We start from the raw sequence: 19,629 nt of genomic DNA on the forward strand, positions 1-19,629 counted from the left end.
GTACCACAAACAGACACCACATGGATGTATGGGTAGCCTATGTAGTATATAGGCCACAGTAAACCATTAGCTGCAGCCAGTAAGAACAATGGTCTTGGAACTGATTTTTACTGATATTTGCTTTTCTGAAAAAATACTTTCTAATTATAGAGGGACACTTCTCCCCCGCTTGGGTTACTTAAGGTTACTGAGCAGAGAGACAACATTTTTTTATTTTCTATTTTTGTCAAGTTATTTTACTATACTACTTTATACTTCTGAATCCTTTGACATATATCTACTGTGTATCACCATTTTGTGCTTTTATATTTTGCAAGAAAACTCATTGAAAACTGAATTGAAACATTAAAAATACTTCAAGGCTAGTGGAAAAAAGTAAATAAACATAATATTTGTGCATAACTCCCTGCCCACTGGTTGGCAGCACCTTTTTAATACTTTTCTTTGCAATCAGTTTGTCTCTGTTTTCATATGTGAAAGTGTTTTTATGGTAAATACATTGTATTTAAGTCTGAAAGGGCCTATAATAAGGCAGAAAACATAACAATAAAGCCAGGTACATGCAAGTATCAGGAGCGCTGGGGGCAGTGCTGCTATGTGACAGAGATGTTCTTGATTTAATGAGATTTTGCATTTACACTGGGCAGATATTGCATTTATGAACTTTGCTAATACACTGTCTACTGCAAGTTTACTAAAGGAACTTAAAGCTCTTTCTGAGGGTTATGGGATATAAAAAAACATTCCTACATACATAAGATGAAGATTTGATATTGGGAATATATGATGCCAGTTTGTGATGTATAGAGTCATTATGTTGCACAGGATTCTAGTGATATATCAATAAAACAACTGTTTTTGCCTTGTGAAATGAAGCTGCCTGAGTCACACTTAATCTTAATACTAGTATTTGTTCTTTGTCAGAGATACTTTTACTTCTTATTGTTGAGTTTTAAGGCCCTGTGGCACCAAGCATCTTCCTGGCAGCAGTGAGATGGGCAATGCCTGGTGCTATAGGAACTATTACATTGCCTAGCAGCTAAAAGGATATGTATAAATAATGTTATACCCTTAATTATTGTTTATCTATGCAGTAATTGGTTTTCATAACAAATGTACATGTATGTATTTTATACTGGCAGCTGCTATTCTGTAACCATGCACTAAACATGGTCAAATATATATAAATACAGTGTTTGCTTACATTATGCTTTATTATTAACATTTAACATTTATTTATAAAGCACCAACATATTCCGCAGCGCTGTACAATTATTGTGTCCACATATATCCACTGACAGAAATAAATTAAATAAATCTCTGCCGCTGGAGCAATTCACAATGTTATAGGCCAGCAGGAAGGTTGTTTAATGGCACTGGCCATTTTAGGATGAGGGTACTAACAATAGTAATCCCATAATCCTAAAATAATTACAAAACTCAAATTTGTGTTCATCCAGATGAGGCTTTCCCTGTGGTTAAATCCACACTGGGGGCCGCCAAGCAGCATGTAAGGCACTGCCAATCTGTTTCCGTGCTATTTGATTTAGTGCCTTTTTCAGCAGGAAAGTCTGTGTGTTCTCACTGGTTACAGTAAGACCCAGGGACCTGCATCCCTTCAGGTTTCTACATCTACAACTCTTTGCATCACGTTGACTGATACTAAAAGTTTTAGTACAAATAATTCTGCAGAAAGCAGCTGATGCTCTCTAGTAGGAAAGGGAAGGGGTCGGGACTTGATCCAGCTTCACCCCAGGGGCGGGGCGGTACCGGTGCCGGGAGAGAAGAACTGGAAGGTACTGAATTGTGATACTCGCTCCCGATACAGACACTAATGCTGGTTTCTCTGCCAACGGTGATACTGTAACAGTGTGTGTGGCTGTGAGTGTCCTGTTACATAGTGCGGATAATTAATCGCCCTGTTGCACAGTGTGTGTGTGTGTGTGTGTATAGGTACATGTGTAACGCTGCCTATTCCCCGCAGGTACCCACATCGTTCAGAGCATGTACGGCTGTGAGCTGCGAGAGGACGGCAGTACCCGGGGGTATGAGCAGGATGGATACGATGGGAGAGAGTTCCTAGCGCTGGATACAGAGAGATGGGTGTATGTACCTTCCATGCGCGAGGCGCAGCTCACTACCCAGAAGTGGAACAGCCCGGAGGTTAATGAGCCTGAGAGAGAGAGGAATTACCTGGAGAATATCTGTATCGAGTGGCTGAAGAGATACCTGGGCTACGGGCAGGCAGAGCTGGAGCGGAGAGGTGAGTGCTGATTCCCTCCCCTGATTCTTACCCACCCGTTTCTTTCATACTAAGCTGTTCCTTTCCTACCTCATGCAAACTGTGCTGCTAATTCCTCTGTTACTTCTGACACACTTTTAGTTGCTCATTTAATAATTAGTGATTATAACCAGTTTATTAACATAATACATTAATAAATAACATCTTGACATGACATGTTCTTAGTTGAATTCAGCCTGGGCTAACATGTTTCTGGGGATATAAACTGGCAGATAACTGGGCATAAAATTCTACTGATTTGAATTTGTGACCTGTGCTATTAAGGGTTAAGTGATTTTGCAGTGCATATGGACATGGCCACAAGAAGTAGAGTTACAATGCACAGTCCAAGTGTATGGATCTGTTACTGTTCTGACACTCCCAAAATATCAGTTATTTGATAATATTAATCACATATAACATCTTAAAGGAGACATATCCTATAAAAATTAACAATGGACCAGGGAATTATACTCCTCTAGATATAGAAGGATTGTGCTAAAAAAGTTGTATTTCGGACTGATTTTTTGAGAAATTCGCCCAAAACCCCACTAGCCCCACCCATCTGTTCCACTTCCTGCTGGCTGAATTCTGTGGATGAGCTGGGAAGCTGACAGCCCTCCCTACACTGCACTGTACGAAAGGAACCAATCAGCAGCTAAGCTGACCTGATAGGGAACTGAAGCCTGTCTGTGCTTGTGTGAGTGCAGGGCTGTGATTGGCTCTCCCCCTCCTACTGTGCTTCTGGCAGGGACTGTTAGGACACGCCCACTCTTCATTTCAAACTCTGACAGAGAAGTGATAGGGTATATAGGGAGCTCCAATAAAGGGGCCATTGTTACAGAGAGGATTAATTTTTAGCACAAATTGAAACCAGCACCATATATTATTCATAATTGCCTACAGGGTTAGGGGTTTTCCCATTTATCCAATATGTCTCCTTTAGCATGTGTAGATGCAGATTTGTTTTTGTGCATTGCTCATGCATTTGTAAATGAGCCCTAAAATGTAATAAAGCATTATTAAAACAAGAAAAGGCTTATTCACTGGGGTGTGTAGAAACATTAGGCACCCAGTGAATAACAATTACTAATTCCTTCTCCAAACAGTTCTCCATAAAAAAGCACCATTCTGTCAAAAACTGATGTGAATTTCGCCCTATTGGATTTTCAAGCCTGCCCAATAAATATCTGGCTGATTTTCAGCCAGATGCCAGTCAAGCAGGATGATTGGTTGCCAGATTTTGTCTGGCAGTGTATGGAGATCCTTAGTTCATATATCTGTAGTAATAAGTCAGATCAACTGGACTTGCTGAATTGAGAAAGCCAGTTGGTTGATGGGCGAAATGTCTTCAAGAAAAAAAACAGAGTTGATTTGACTTATTACTACAGATATACCATGACCTAGATGAATGAAAATCTTCACAAACGACTTAAGTTCACTTTTAGAAGGGTAACAACAATTCAAAGGAATTATAAGAACCTTAAACCTGAAAATAAAACACGTCTAACTTGCACAAATCACTTTGTTTTGAACTTCTCCATGGATTGTGAATTTTATTGAATTCAACATGCAAAAAAAGTAATTATTGCGTAAACAGTAATAAAGGACAAGTAAAGGGTTAATCAGTGGGGGTACCTCTTTGTTAGGAATGTCCCACTCATTGTAATCTCTACACTCAGACCACAGGCTGGTTCTCCATTTTGATGAAAAATGTACAGGCCTGGGGTACTAACCTATATGAGTGCATATGAGCATGTCCAGCAATGTGCATACACATTTGAGTAAAAGTTCAGAAATTCCACTTGCTAAGTTGCCATTTTACACTTATGCTCATACGCAGTGACCACAGTAGCAGCAAGGGATACCTGGGACAAGATGGTGCATTGCTCAGTAGTGTAATACCACAGGATGGTGTGTTAAAAAGGAGGGCTTACAAAATGAAAGAATAGAAAAAAGTACAGAAATCTCGGCACTCCACTATACAACGCTTAAAACAAATTTCTTATTAAATTTAATTTTAAAATCCTAAAGTTAAATGAAAAGAATAGATAAAGAAGGAAAATTATAAAGTTAAAATCACTGCGCAGTCTTAGTACGTGAGTATGAATACGGCCAAGAGCAGACCGAGTTGTAGTTCCAATTTACCGCTATTATTGCTTCCTTCAGTGAAGAGGCTGATAAATTGTTACAAATAATTTTTACAAATTTCTATGATTGACGGCTCTGCGAATGACTTCAAAGGAAGCTCCCTGCCAGGCTCTCGCAATAGTTACAAGTGTTTCGATCTAATAGATGATTGTTGCGAATTTCCACGATTGACAGCTCAACGAATAACTTCAAAAGCAGCTGCCTGCAAAGCTCTCACAATAGTTACAAGTGTATCGATCTGGTGCGTGTCTTCAATACAGAAACGCCGCAGTCAAAAATAATTCTTTTAACAGTTCCTGCTGGTACAATCGGGGATTAGATATGAGAAATTCGGTATCGCTGTTTTAATTAGTAGAAATACTAGCAAGTTGTTTCTGCATTACCACCTAAACAGTGAAAAAACTATGCCAAAGTATTTGGACTCAAAGTGGGCGGCGCAATTCAAGAGCTATATCTTGAGAGGTGAGCTATTATGACAAAGTCATTATTTGTTATATTTCATTAGTTCAAGAATATCTTAACATAAACAGATAAGTAAGCCTTCACCACATATATAATTAGAAAAAAAACTTTCTTTTGCACCCCCATAAGACAGCTGCTGTCAGACCCCCCCCCCAGTGCCCCCTCGTGTCAACTGCTAATTAACTTTTTTCTTTTTCGGCACACCTACAATTTATCGACAATTATCACAGATGGCGCAGATGGAACATATATTCTCAGAGTTAAGTATTTTAGAAGAAAATATACAAAGCGATCGTTGGTAGACAATATCTCTATGTTCGTAAGAATTATTGGTTAATTGCGTAACCGCTTAACACAAAAACCGGCTTCTCTGAAAGATATCCGCACAGGTAAGTATCAGAATACAGTTAGCTAGTTACAATAAAGTGTTCCAACAAATTGTGTCTCAATTATTACGAAACACATTGCGATCCATAAAGTTTTGACAAATTCATTGTGTTCCTCTGCAGGGCCGCTGCTGGCCAAATGGGTGCCCTAAGCAGAAATTTACTTTTGTGCCCCCTCCCCCAAATATTATGGAAGTAAAAATAAAATAATAAAAAAAACACCTACTATAGGGGCCCCACACACAGTGCCCCCAATTGCCCCCATAGACAATTCCCCCATAGTAAGTGCCCCCAATTGCCCCCATAGATTGATAGAACTATTCGGGACAGTGGGATGCGCTATAAAAACCGGCGGGAGAGTTTTGGGGGGTATGTTATAATATATAAAAATGATTTTTTTTTGGAGCAGCTGGGATGGTACCCCCCTGGGAGTTGGTGCCCTATGCAGACTGAGTACTCTGCTTAAAGGGAGCTGCGGCCCTGTTCCTCTGTTTCGACATTCTCAATTGCCACGCCTCTCAGCTCAAACGGCTGAGTACAAAATCGTCAATTAAACAATTAAAAACTTTACATCATTCATATTAGCCTCAACGCAATTATAATATCGCTAGTAAGTACCGCCACACCTGGCCAATACCTGCTGTGCCTACTACCAGCTGCCTGATCTACTTCAGCACGGCCAAAACCACATAAATGTGAGCATCAAGTCAAATGAAGCCTAACAATAAATCGAGGAAATCAGCCCAAAATTATCTCCACTATATCATTTTACACTACCATGACAACCACAACAGGTCTACAAATTTCTACCTGGTGCCTACTACCATTTGCGGATTACCTCGGCACAACTACATACAAAGGTACACAAGAGTGCCAACGCCTAGGTGTGTTTCGCTTATAGCTTTATCAAGGCGAATTAGAATTTCCGCTTTCCTACACGTCATTTTAAATGCTTCCTGGCCAATCATAATGTTCCCAAGTTTATGCCAGCCTCCTTTATGTTAATATATCAAACACAGCCAGACACCTTTTTTGAGGAGCCCTTTAAAATTATTATTATTAACCCTTACTCTAAATGAAAAAAGAGATATGGGGAGAGAATTTCCTAATTTTAAAAGGGATTACCTAATATAAGGGATTCCTAGTTTCAGAACAAATTAAAGTCGATCTTGACGAGCAATTGTTAACGGAAGATTTTGGGGGAAGAATTCCCTGATTTTTTTTACAAGGGGGATTTCCTACTAGAAAGGGGGATTTCTGATATAAGGAATTCATAGGGGCACATTTACTAATCCACGAACGGGCCGAATGCGTCTGAATGCGTTTTTTTTTCATAATGAACGGCATTTTGCGATTTTTCGTAAATTGTCGCGACTTTTTCGTAGCGTTACAACTTGCGCGAATTGTCGCAACTTTTTCGCAGCTTTCGTGCCGAGTACGAAAGTTTCGGATTCATTCAAGCTTCAGTATGGTGACTTTTCTTGGGCCAGGTTGGAGCTGCAGAGTGCCATTGAGTCCTATGGGAGACTTTCCTTGGGCCAGGTTGGAGCTGCAGAGTGCCATTGAGCCCTATGGGAGACTTTCCTTGGGCCAGGTTGGAGCTGCAGAGTGCCATTGATTCCTATGGGAGACTTTCCTTGGGTCAGGTTGGAGCTGCAGAGTGCCATTGAGCCCTATGGGAGACTTTCCTTGGGCCAGGTTGGAGCTGCAGAGTGCCATTGAGCCCTATGGGAGACTTTCCTTGGGCCAGGTTGGAGCTGCAGAGTGCCATTGAGCCCTATGGGAGACTTTCCTTGGGCCGGGTTGGAGCTGCAGAGTGCCATTGAGCCCTATGGGAGCCTTTCCTTGGGCCAGGTTGGAGCTGCAGAGTGCCATTGAGCCCTATGGGAGCCTTTCCTTGGGCCAGGTTGGAGCTGCAGAGTGCCATTGAGTCCTATGGGAGACTTTCCTTGGGCCAGGTTGGAGCTGCAGGGTGCCATTGAGTCCTATGGGAGGCTTCCAAAATCATGCTAAGTCTGAAAGTTTTGCCCGCAGTTTACGAGTGCTCAATACGAAAAAGTTGCGACAAGATACGAGCATATCGTAACGGCTACAAAAAAGTCGCGACAATTCGCGCAAGTCGTAACGGTTACGAAAAAGTCGCAACAATTTATGAAAAGTCATAACAGCAACGAAAAAAACGCAAAAAATACGAAAGTCGCAAAATGTTCGTTTTCCAATCGGAATTTTTCCGATTCGAATTCGTGTCTTAGTAAATCAGCCCCAAAGTTTCAGAAAAATTTAGGATCGATCTTACCTCCAAGAGGATGGCTATTTATCATTTCATGTATGGAGATTATTAATACAAAAGTGAAAAAATTCATCATTAATTAAAGATAGTGAATTGTGTACTAATAATTGTACTGGTGATATTTAAGTATCTAGTGTATTGAAATTTTCTAATGAAAGTGATTAGTCATGATGATAAAAAGTGACTCAAGTGACTGAGATTAGCCAGTAAAAAATAAATAGATGATAATAAGAAAATTAGGGTGTGAAGATTATATAATAATAAATTGTGATTGAATTGTGACAAGTGAAAGAATAATGATTAATGAACAATTTAAAAATAAATAAATCGTGAAAATCAGGTTTGTAAAAAGACCCCATAATTGATGTTTTCATTCATACCATCTGGTGAGAGAGCGTTCAAAAGGAAAATCCGTCGACTCTCTCTTTTCAGTAGTGCTTCTGTGATCTGTCCTCCCCGTATTCCTAGTCTGATATGTTCAACACCCCAAAATGTCATTTTGGAAGAATTGGCACCATATTTTAGAAAATGCATGGCTATTGTTGCGAGTATTTTCTTATTGTTAAAATCATCAATTGCATTATTGATGGTACTCATATGTTTTTGAATGCGTTTATTAAGGGGTTGAGTTGTCATACCAATGTATTTTTTATTGCATGGACATTGAAGGCATTGAATTAAGACATTGAAGTATATAACATTTGTAGTTTTGAAACCCTAGAGAATCATTATGAAATTTAAAGGAAATCATGCTCCAACAAACTAGAACATGGTGGAGCAAAAGTTTCCTTGAACAATATTCCAAACAACAACTTATTCCGAGGGGTTTAAGAATAAATACTTATCCCACACATGAATTGACTAATTTGGATCTTAAACTACAGTGGGAAGAAACATTAACATCGTGCTCGCTCAAACTGATGGAGATATTGATTACTAATGAAAAAGAGAAATTAGAAAAACTAGAAAAAGAATTAGAAATGGCACAAAATGAGGTTGAAACTACCAAAATGGACACGTATCTTCAAACCAGCTATGACAGATTGATTACGGAGATAGACAGATTTGAATCAATTGTTGTTGACAGAAAAAAACGCAAGTTGATGTGAGACAGACAGGATTTCGAAAAAGGCCAAGTATATAATTGGCCTCATCACAAAGTAAGACATTCTTAAAGGGAGAAACACAGATGTAGATACTTCAGACACTGACACAGAGCCTCCAATCAGTGGAGATAATAGTAGGGCAGATTTTTTAGAAAATCGCCTATGGAAAGACAAAATGCAGTTAAGAAAAAGCAGAACTATGCGCACTGCTTTAGCACCACCCATCAGAAGATCAGATGGGGTAAGAGAAACAAGAGGTCTGAGGCCCCAAGAGAGGAGGGATTACAGTTACAACAACAGAAATTCGTATTGGAGAAGGTAGATATTGCCTCCCCGGATAACTCACAAATTATTAATCTATCTACACATGTATTAAATGAAAATCATATTTCTATCCTCTCTAAGGGCCTTTCCTTTTGCCCCACTTCAAGGATCGATTACTTTGAAATGGAGAAAGATTTAAATTTATTTTGTAGAAAAATTCTCTTAAAAAAACACTTTAAGGAACCCAATCAGGAAGTTCTTCTAAACACCATGGAGGATAGAGACACTTTATAAATCCTAGAAAGCCTAGAAAAGGAAAATACAAATGAGAATGTAGGGGGAAACTCACATGATTTTAAGTTTCGGAAGAAATCCGACTTTACTCCCTCCTACAACATAAGTAAACACGTTCAAGTGTTTAGAGACATGGTCTCTCAGGCTTTCCTAGACATTAATCGAGGTGTTTGTGAGAACAATCTAACTAGGTCCGAATGGAAAGCTTTACAAGAATTAAAATCTTGGCATGATGTGCAAATAAAACCTTCCGATAAAGGCGGCAATATAGTAATCTGGTGCAATGACTTATACACTGCTGAAGCTAAACGTCAGCTTCATACTGTGACATACAAAATACTGTTTTTTAATCCAACAGATTCTTTTTCGGTTAAATTTAATAAAATCATTGAAGAAGCCTATAAGGATCTATTAATAACAGGGCAAGAAAAATCTTTCCTCTTGGTAGGCAGTCCTAGAATTGCTACCCTCTATCTTTTACCCAAGATACACAAACACAGCTCCAAACCCCCAGGCCGACCCATCGTGTCGGGCAATGGAAATTTAACAGAAAATGCTAGTAAGTTTATTGATCAACATTTGAGTAAGTATGTATTAACATTGCCCTGCTTCGTGAAAGACACGATGGAAGTATTAGCCAAACTGGAAGGGATTAATGTTGCAAAAGGCACCTGGCTAGTAACTCTAGACGTAGAGGCTTTATACACATCAATAAGACATCAGCAAGGAATTCAGGCTGTACAATCTTTTATACACAATGATACAACTATGAACCAGGATTTTGGAGACTTCATTTTAAAATTGTTACACTTTATACTACATCACAACTATTTTGTATTTGATAACAGCTTTTACTTACAAATACATGGCACTGTTATGGGAACGGCGTGCGCTCCCACGTATGCCAATATATTTTTGGGCAAATGGGAGGAGGACCTTGTTTTTTGCAATGATCTAAGCTTCTACACATGTCACAATCCATTGTGGTTGAGGTATATTGACGATATTCTGTTTTTATGGGAAGGACCCCAAGAACTCTTAAATGACTTTTGCTCAATCCTTAATCATAACGATTGGAATATCAAATTAACCAAAACTGCCTCCCAGACCTCCATTGCGTTTCTTGATCTTGTCATAAGTGTAGATGACAATTGTAATATTGTAACTGACTTATTTCGTAAAGATACTGCTACTAATACGTTATTACATTACCAAAGTCACCACAGACACACGGTCAAGAGATCATTACCGGTGGGGGAGTTTTTAAGAGTGAGACGTAATTGTACATCTATTGAAACCTTTAAGGACAGGGCTAAACAACTCAAAGAAAGATTACATTCAAGAGGGTACCCAAACAAACTTTTAAAGCAAGCTTATCACAGAGCACTATCAACTAACCGTGATCAATTACTGAAACCAAAATCTGTTGGAAATGACCAACAACAAATAAGATTTATTACTGCTTTTAGTCCTCGGACTTTCCAAATACAACAAATTATCAACAAATTTTGGCCAATAGTATTGCAAGACCCAGATTTGAAACATCTTTTACCAGAAAAAGTTTAGTTTTGCTATAAGAGATCAACAAATCTCAAAGACAATCTGACTAGAAGCCATTTTGTGGGAAAACAACGCTTACCAGCAGTGAAAGGCAGTTTTAGATGTGGGAATTGCACTTCATGCGTTTGTATGAGCATAAAAAAGAGCTTTCATGATCGCTTTAATCATCTTCATTATATTAATGATTACATTAATTGCAAAACTACAAATGTTATATACTGCCTTCAATGTCCATGCAATAAAAAATACGTTGGTATGACAACTCCACCCCTTAATAAACGCATTTAAAAACATATGAGTACCATCAATAATGCAATTGATGATTTTAACAATAAGAAAATACTCGCAACATTAGCCATGCATTTTCTAAAATATCATGGTGCCAATTCTTCCAAAATAACATTTTGGGGTGTTGAACATATCAGACTAGGAATACGGGGAGGACAGATCACAGAAGCACTACTGAAAAGAGAGTCGATGGATTTTCCTTTTGAACTCTCTCACCAGATGATATGAATGAAAACATCGATTATGGGGTCTTTTTACAAACCTGATTTTCACGATTTATTTATTTTTAAATTGTTCATTAATCATTATTCTTTCACTTGTCACAATTCAATCACAAATTATTATTATATAATCTTTACACCCTAATTTTCTTATCATCTATTTATTTATATTTTACTGGCTAATCTCAGTCACTTGAGTCACTTTTTATCATCATGACTAATCACTTTCATTAGAAAATTTCAATACACTAGATACTTAAATATCACCAGTACAATTATTAGTACACAATTCACTTTCTTTAGTTAATGATGAATTTTTTCACTTTTGTATTAATAATCTCCATACATGAAATGATAAATAGCCATCCTCTTGGAGGTAAGATCGATCCTAAATTTTTCTGAAACTATGGGGCTGATTTACTAAGACACGAATTCGAATCCGAATTGGAAAAATTCCGATTGGAAAACGAACATTTTGCGACTTTTTCGTATTTTTTGCAATTTTTTTTGTCACCGTTACGACTTTTCGTAAATTGTCGCGACTTTTTCGTAACTGTTACATATGCTCGTATCTTGTCGCGACTTTTTCGTAACCGTTACGATATGCTCGTATCTTGTCGCAACTTTTTCGTATTGAGCGCTCGTAAACTGCGGGCAAACCTTTCAGACTTAGCATGATTTTGGAAGTCTCCCATAGGACTCAATGGCACTCTGCAGCTCCAACCTGGCCCAAGAAAAGTCACCATACTGAAGCTTGAATGAATCCGAAACTTTCGTACTGGGCGCGATGGCTACGAAAAAGTCACGACAATTCACGCAAGTCGAAGCAGTTGACAGGAGGGGGCACTGAAAAATAGTCTGACAGCTGCTGTCTTATGGGGGTGCAAAAGAGAGTTTTTTTCTAATTATATATGTGGTGAAGGCTTACTTATCTGTTAATGTTAAGATATTCTTGAACTAATGAAATATAACAAATAATGACTTTGTCATAATAGCTCACTTCTCAAGATATAGCTCTTGAATTGCGCCGCCCACTTAGAGTCCAAATACTTTGGCATAGTTTTTTCACTGTTTAGGTGGTAATGTAGGAACAACCTGCCAGTATTTCTACTAATTAAAACAGCGATACCGAATTTCTCATATCTAATCCCCGATTGTACCAGCAGGAACTGTTAAAAGAATTATATTTGACTGTGGTGCTTCTGTATTGGAGACACGCACCAGATCGATACACTTGTAACTATTGTGAGAGCTTTGCAGGCAGCTGCTTTTGAAGTTATTCGTTGAGCTGTTAATCGAGGAAATTCGCAACAATCATCTGTAACAATCTATTAGATCGAAACATTTGTAACTATTGCGAGAGCCTGGCAGGGAGCTTCCTTTGAAGTCATTCGCAGAGCCGTCAATCTTAGAAATTCGTAACAATTATTTGTAACAATTTATCAGCCTCTCCACTGAAGGAAGCAATAATAGCGTTGAATTGGAACTAAAACTCGGTCTGCTCTTGGCCGTATTCATACTCAGGTACTAAGACTGCGCAGTGATTTTAACTTTATAATTTTCCTTCTTTATCTATTCTTTTCTTTTAACTTTAGGATTTTAAAATTAATTTTGATAAAAATTTGTTTTAAACGTTGTATAGTGGAGTGCCGAGATTTGTGTACTTTTTTCTATTCTTTCATTTTGTAAACTCACCATATACACATTGTGCACCCACTTTTTCTTGTGCGAGATTTCTTTGTGCCAATTAAAAAGGAGGGCTGGCCCAGCATCTGAGATTTACAGTTATAGCTTGGGGTGCCATATTCCTTGTACTTGAAAATGGTTTAGAAATACACATCACAAGAATTTGAAAAGGTACCTTAAAATATACAAGTGGCATTCAGTGTCATGTTACAAACCAGGAGACAGAAATTTCTTAAGCAGAACCAGGAAACACACATTCTTGCTAAACAAGGTTTTTACTTTCACAGACACTCCATATTTTAAATCCATGCATGTCACAAGTTTTTGTGATAAACAAAAAGACAACCTAATAAACACAACACATATTACACATCACTCACTTTAAGTACATTGGTATCAAATATGCCAAGGTACAATATTCTACAATCATTAAACTGATAAAAGACACTTTGTAGTCGCTAATAATAGTTTTCCTTCATTTCTTGTTTCCAGAATGTAGTTCTGTTGTGTGCATCTCTGCTATGGTCAAAATATAAAGAAAAACATTTCTTGTAAAAATGTTTAACAGGATTCTTAGCTTTATGGTTTGAATTTTTTTTTCTTATTTCACAGACAGACATTGGGCACATTGGTCACTGTGAGCAGGTGGCAAAACACTTGTAATTGCCCTTCATTGACCTGAATTGTAATTGTCTGGACCTCACGACCCTAAAATATTTGAACATTTTACCACTTTGTGCCACAAAAGAAGAAAAGATAATATGGAATCTAGTGTAATCACCCTCCTATTATAAAAGTTCTAGGTTGGTTGTATAAAAGCAATAACAAGCAGCATTGTTTCATTGTAACTTGGAACTACATGTTCTGTTGAATGTCATTTACCCCCTCCTCAGTAGTGTAATATCAAGTAGCAAGCTGATGCAGTTTCCTGACATGCCTACCCATTCCATTCTAAATTTCCCAGGATATCTATTTTCCAAATATATCTGCAGGATACCTTTCCATATTTGGTACTGGCACATTTATGGGAATACTGGCCTGTGTTTTCATGCATATGAAAGAATATGTTTGCGTTTTTCAATATTATAAAAATATATGTAATTCTTTTTTTTTTTATGTTTAGGTATTTAGAGCCATATATCTGAAAAAATCAGTATAAAGTTTTCTTGGGTTAACTAAGAATTTCCCCACAGGAATTACAAAATATTCCAACCTGGCTGAAAAAATGCGGGAAATTTTGTCTTTATTAAAAGGTTTTACACTATGCCTTTCTCTGTTCCACTGCTCGTAAACTAGCCTAATGATATCCTAGCCAGGCTGCAATTTGTGGGAAAGCCACATAGACTTGGCCCTAGGGCAGTTATTACTGGTTGCAGAACCACTAATAAATAAGGGACATCCTCTCCTTCAGGAACAGTATAAGTTCTTCTCTCTGGGGGTGCCCAAAAAATGTAAATCCACGAGAGAGAACTGCTTTCAGTTTAAAGGAGAACTAAACCCTAAAAAGCAATATGGCTAAAAAAAGGCATATTTAAAATACTGTACTTACTGCACCAGCCTAGTTTCAGCATGTCAATAGCAGAAATGATCCAGGACTTCAAACTTGTCACTTGAGCTCCCTATCCGGCTGTTAAGAATCGTAGGGTTCATCGCAAATTACCAAATTACCATGCGAGGTGGCCTCGGGGTGTCTTATTTTCAAATCTGGTCCTGACTGTTAAAAGAGGATCTTTAGTGAGAAGTAGTTATTCAGCATTTTTGAATGCACAATATTTAGCTATATTATATCATGTGACTGAAATTGCATCACTTAGCACCAATTATAACTGGGAAGTACCGATTATAAGGATATAATTTACAGGATAATCATGGCTCTTGTTTATTATGGGTATATAATAGCTTAGAATGTTTGTGAAATCAATCTGTCCTAAAATATTGTATAAGTTGTTTTGGCTGGCAATTTTTGTCATGTTCTACGTACAATCTTTTGTGTACTTCAATGCAATAGATGTTTCTGGATGGTTGGATAATATGTTTACATAATATCCTAGCTTATTCATTGATAAAATACATCATTTCTAATACATTTTATTATTTCAGTTCGCCCTCATGTAAAGATTTCAGATCGCCAATCAGATGGCAATACAGAGCTTCACTGCCAGGCGTATGGATTCTATCCCAGAGAAATAGATGTCAAATGGGTGAGGAATGGTAAAGATGATGTACACTCGGAGGAAGCCAAAGAGATCCTTCCCAACCCTGATGGCAGCTACCAGCTCAGAGTCACTGCTGAGGTTACACCCAAGGAAGGTGACAGTTATGCCTGCCATGTGGAACACAGCAGCCTGGAGGAGAAGCTCATTGTTGTGTGGCCAGGTCAGTATCAGAAATAATATATTTAGTCCACAGAAAAAATATTCTGTGTGTATTATTAAAACTGTTCCCTTGATCTGTAATGTAAGATTATTTTGTGTGTCCTCCACACAGTTGTTTAGGGGTACTGGTCTTAAAGTATTATATGTACAGGGCAAAGGTTTGTTTTTTGGAGGGCGGGTTGACAACTGTCTGCTTGTTACATATTTTTGTATTTCTTTGATCCATAACCTCTGCTTTAGCAGAGGAAAACATGAGCTCTACAAGAGTAGCTCTACAAGAATCGATAAAGTAAAATTAATTAAGGCTGCCATCACAGGCTGAACAGCCAACAGCCCAAATGATCAGAACAGCATACATTTACTTCATCTGCCTGATGCACCATTCCCTGACCAACATGATGTATTAATAAAGTGATGAAGCATCACTGAAGTGCTGAAGATATAATCACATTAAACCGGAAAGTAAAAATATAAAACCTAACGCTCAATTGAAAATATACAGATTGGTAAAAGGAAATTAATAACAGGGTGGTCATATCCCAAAAGAAAGCTTCCAGCTAAATTGATTACTGTCTAGTCCCCAGGCATAATTCCAACTGAGAGCAGGCAGGAGCCCAAAGGCTGCAGTCTCAATGAATGACTTCCCTATAGTTCATTTAAGAGATGCTAAATAACCTGAAAAGCCACAAATCAAAAGGACCTTGAAATAAAGACAGACGATTAAGGGGAAAGTAGAGTAAATATTGGCCATTGCAACATACGGCTAGTGTTACCTAACAGTTACCTAGACTTAGAAGGCTATAATTTCCCTGCTATATGTTTCATCAGTAGAAGCATTCTTTTAAAAGATTGTGCCCCCAACATTTTTAATCAAGGTTGTTCTATTATTATATGGTTAAATGTAAAAGCAATTAACCTCTGAATTAAATTGCTTCAAATTAATTATGTATATATCTGTTTTCGTTTGTGATTGTAACCCTTCTGATGCATGTTGTCAATGAGATTAATATTTCATACCCACAGACCCTGTTCTCTTATTTGTCTCATGCATGCATATATGCATTTGTGACAATCCATAACCAACCATGACTGGGTTGGTGATAAACATATTAAAGGACATGTAAAGCCTACATTTGCCTACAATGTATATCATTTAGGCATGTCTCCCCCACCCAAATGGCATCATTTGTATTACATATATCGTCTCCACTTATCAGCACCATCACATTTTCCTAAAGCCAATAGCAGCTTTCACCCGGTGGCCATTTTTCCTCTGATACCTAATCAGTTACATTTAAATCTGCAAACAGCATACACACACACAGACCCTTATTCAGCATACATTTAATCAAGAATACAGGCTCACACAGGCACAACTGTCTTTGATAAAAAATTCTGTTTTGTTTGAGCTGAGCTCAGGAGAGGAGGTTGGGAGAAAAAAATTGAATCAGACAGCTGGAGCTGAGTTTCTATAGAAACCAGCAATGCCATCTCTTCACTGGCTGCTAGACTGGAGGGTGTATTTAGTAATCTGAGTTTAGAACAACTGACATGCCCACAAGCCAAAAGTCAAAGCAAATTCCTGAGGGAGGGGGCCAAGTGGGTTACAGGAGGAGAAGGAAACCTAAGTGATTAAGGGAATGCTGCAGCCTTACTATTAACCTCTAGACAACCAGAGTGGCAGGTATTTAAACATTTCAAAGAGGCTTTTCACTGTTTCACAATTTTTGTGTGTGGGGTTTACATGTCCTTTAAGGGTACCTTTTATCTTTTTTTTTTTTTCATCTAGAAGTACTATTGTACATCAGTCATGCAAAGTATCAAGCTGGGTCTCTTAGGGGTCCGCCAACTTGAAACCATGGCATGCACTCACAACCATTAGAAGCTATTATTGATATAGATGTTTATATTAGTCTAAGGTGGACAAATTAGGGGGTTAATGGAATTTATTTCTAGGCTAAGGCACACTATGGAGTACTACAGCAGATTCCCTGATGCAATGTTAGGCCAGTCCAACCCATGTCACTAGATGCTCTGTGATTGCATAACAGTGGCAATTTTACAAACAGCATTCCTATATATATATATATCTATATATATCTATATATATATATATATATATATATATATATATATATATATATAATAGGTATATTGGGTAGAACTATTAACTGTTGGGTGTCCCACTTCTTTAGACTATAAATTTTGAACTAGTCCACAGTCCTCTCCTAGTAATATCATCTCATGTTTGGAAATATTTAACTCTTTACAGTCCAGAGGCTGACATTTCTATTTTTGGAATTATTGTGTACACAAAGGGTATTATCAAATATTTCTATTTCCTTTCTTACAGGCCCCAATAAAGATGGAAAAAACATGGTTATTATTATTGCTGGTGTTGTTGTTGCTGTACTGCTGATCACTGCTGCTGTTGTTGGATTTGCTTTCTACAAGAAAAGGAAAGCCAAGTCTGGTTACACAGGTTAGTATCGCTAGCATTATTTGTATTAATATTTCAAAATTTAGGGTAAAAAAGATGAATGTACACCATGTTGCAATGTGTTCTTCGATTAGGTTATTTTGGTACACAGCAGAGACACAAATACATGCCAACTAACCCATTCAAGTGTAAAATATTCAGTTCTCATAAGTTCTCTTTTGAAGCAGAATGTAAATTTTGTGTTAGTGAAATCAAAGCCAAATGTGCAAAAATAGTAACACAGCTGCAGCACCAATTTGCCAAATGAAATATTGTTCTTATTAAGGTGACAAAAAAATAAACTCAGTTTTCACTTGGTAAAATGAGTGTTGCAGCTGTGTTACTATTTTTGTACTGTATACAACCCTGACAAGGGAATAGCTGCTGTGAAACCTGGTGCAATAGCCTAGTTCAGAGCCTTATGATGACTGGGTTTTGCTAATAGCCACAGGCATAGTGCAGGCATAATGAAGCATAGCACCCTGATCTTCAAATATTAGAAGCTGCACTCACCATACCTAAACAGTAACCAAGATAGAGCCAAGTTTTAAACCTTGGTTCTGCTCTCTACATCTTTTCCTTACAAAAGAATAGTGTCCTTAGATCAGTCCATCTTAGTTTGCAGACCTAAATATTAAAATATTGTACAAATATGATGTACAATATGATGGAAGCAGTTGTATTCTGTTGGCTTCAGAGCATCCACTTTTCAAAGTCATCTTTGTAATTGCCCTTACCACTGCGTATTGGTTATGTTGGCAGTCTGACATAGAACCAGTACTCTTTGACATCCCAGACAGGGGTGTTAGAGGAACAGGTCGATGCACTGTCCAAAAGAAAACCACATTTTCAAGATGAGGCCTAAGCAGAGATTTACAAACCAAAATTAAATCCTTACCTCATACATCAATTTACTAGCTTATGAGAGTAAGTTTCTTTTAGCCTTTTGGAGCCACAACGTGACACTGAACCCTGTTCTTGCTTCAACAGTCTTTATTTTTGGTACTCTATTTTACCTTTCGAATTACAAATAATGTTTTTCATGAAGTATATGGCCTTACATCTACCATTTACCTGATTTTTTTTTTTTAATGTATCCAAAGCAACGCTGTGAAGAATGCACATTCTCAGGATTCAGTGCACAGCATTTTTCATCTGCAGAGATAGCACATTTGCTTTATAAGCCTACTAAAACTGCTATAGAAAATATGCTGAAAGGGATAAAGCCCAATACTCAACGCTGTGCTACACTGCTAGTTATGGTGATCCAGTCTGTAAATATTCAATTTATATCAAGAAGCAGTTTGCTTTTTAGGTGCAAATTTGCTCACCTAATTTATATGTGTTAGGTTTATTCGGTAATCTCCCCAGTGATATGTCTACAATCCTAATAAATTGCACAACCTATACCTCCTGTAACCCTTTCTTGGCACACTCACTTAATTTGGGCTGTATATAATACTGGGAACTGGGATTATAGCGCAGTGCATCCATCTAGTGGACACTGAGGAGCACACCTCAAGGGAATTTCCACTAGGAATAATCACACACAGTTTTGCAGCAATATCAAACTTTATATAACTGTTGAAATAGAATGGGATAACTGAATTTCCTGTCCTGAGGAACTTGTGCAGTCTATCCACTTTTGGCACAGTCTCTGTAAGTGCCCAGTCCCAACTTGGATCCGGATAGACCCCAACCCTTAAATCAGTTCAGTCCCTTCTCCAAGAGCTCTTAAGTCCCCCCAGGTAGCGCTACCTGCCCCAGAGTACCTTCCCCTTGGAAA

The 19,629-nt window shown here is 37.9% G+C and overlaps 1 protein-coding gene across 1 annotated transcript in view; it reads left to right on the forward strand.

The window, feature by feature from the left end:
- Positions 1-19,629, forward strand: part of hla-a (major histocompatibility complex, class I, A) — a 93,247-nt gene that overhangs the window by 54,497 nt on the left and 19,121 nt on the right. The window contains exons 3-5 of the mRNA NM_001113065.1: positions 1,985-2,263; positions 15,090-15,365; positions 17,718-17,846. Coding sequence (NP_001106536.1) covers positions 1,985-2,263; positions 15,090-15,365; positions 17,718-17,846 — 684 coding nt within the window. The remainder of the gene's footprint in view (positions 1-1,984; positions 2,264-15,089; positions 15,366-17,717; positions 17,847-19,629) is intronic.

This window comes from Xenopus tropicalis, chromosome 8 (genome assembly GCF_000004195.4).
Source record: "Xenopus tropicalis strain Nigerian chromosome 8, UCB_Xtro_10.0, whole genome shotgun sequence".
In the NCBI taxonomy this organism is placed as follows: domain Eukaryota; kingdom Metazoa; phylum Chordata; class Amphibia; order Anura; family Pipidae; genus Xenopus; species Xenopus tropicalis.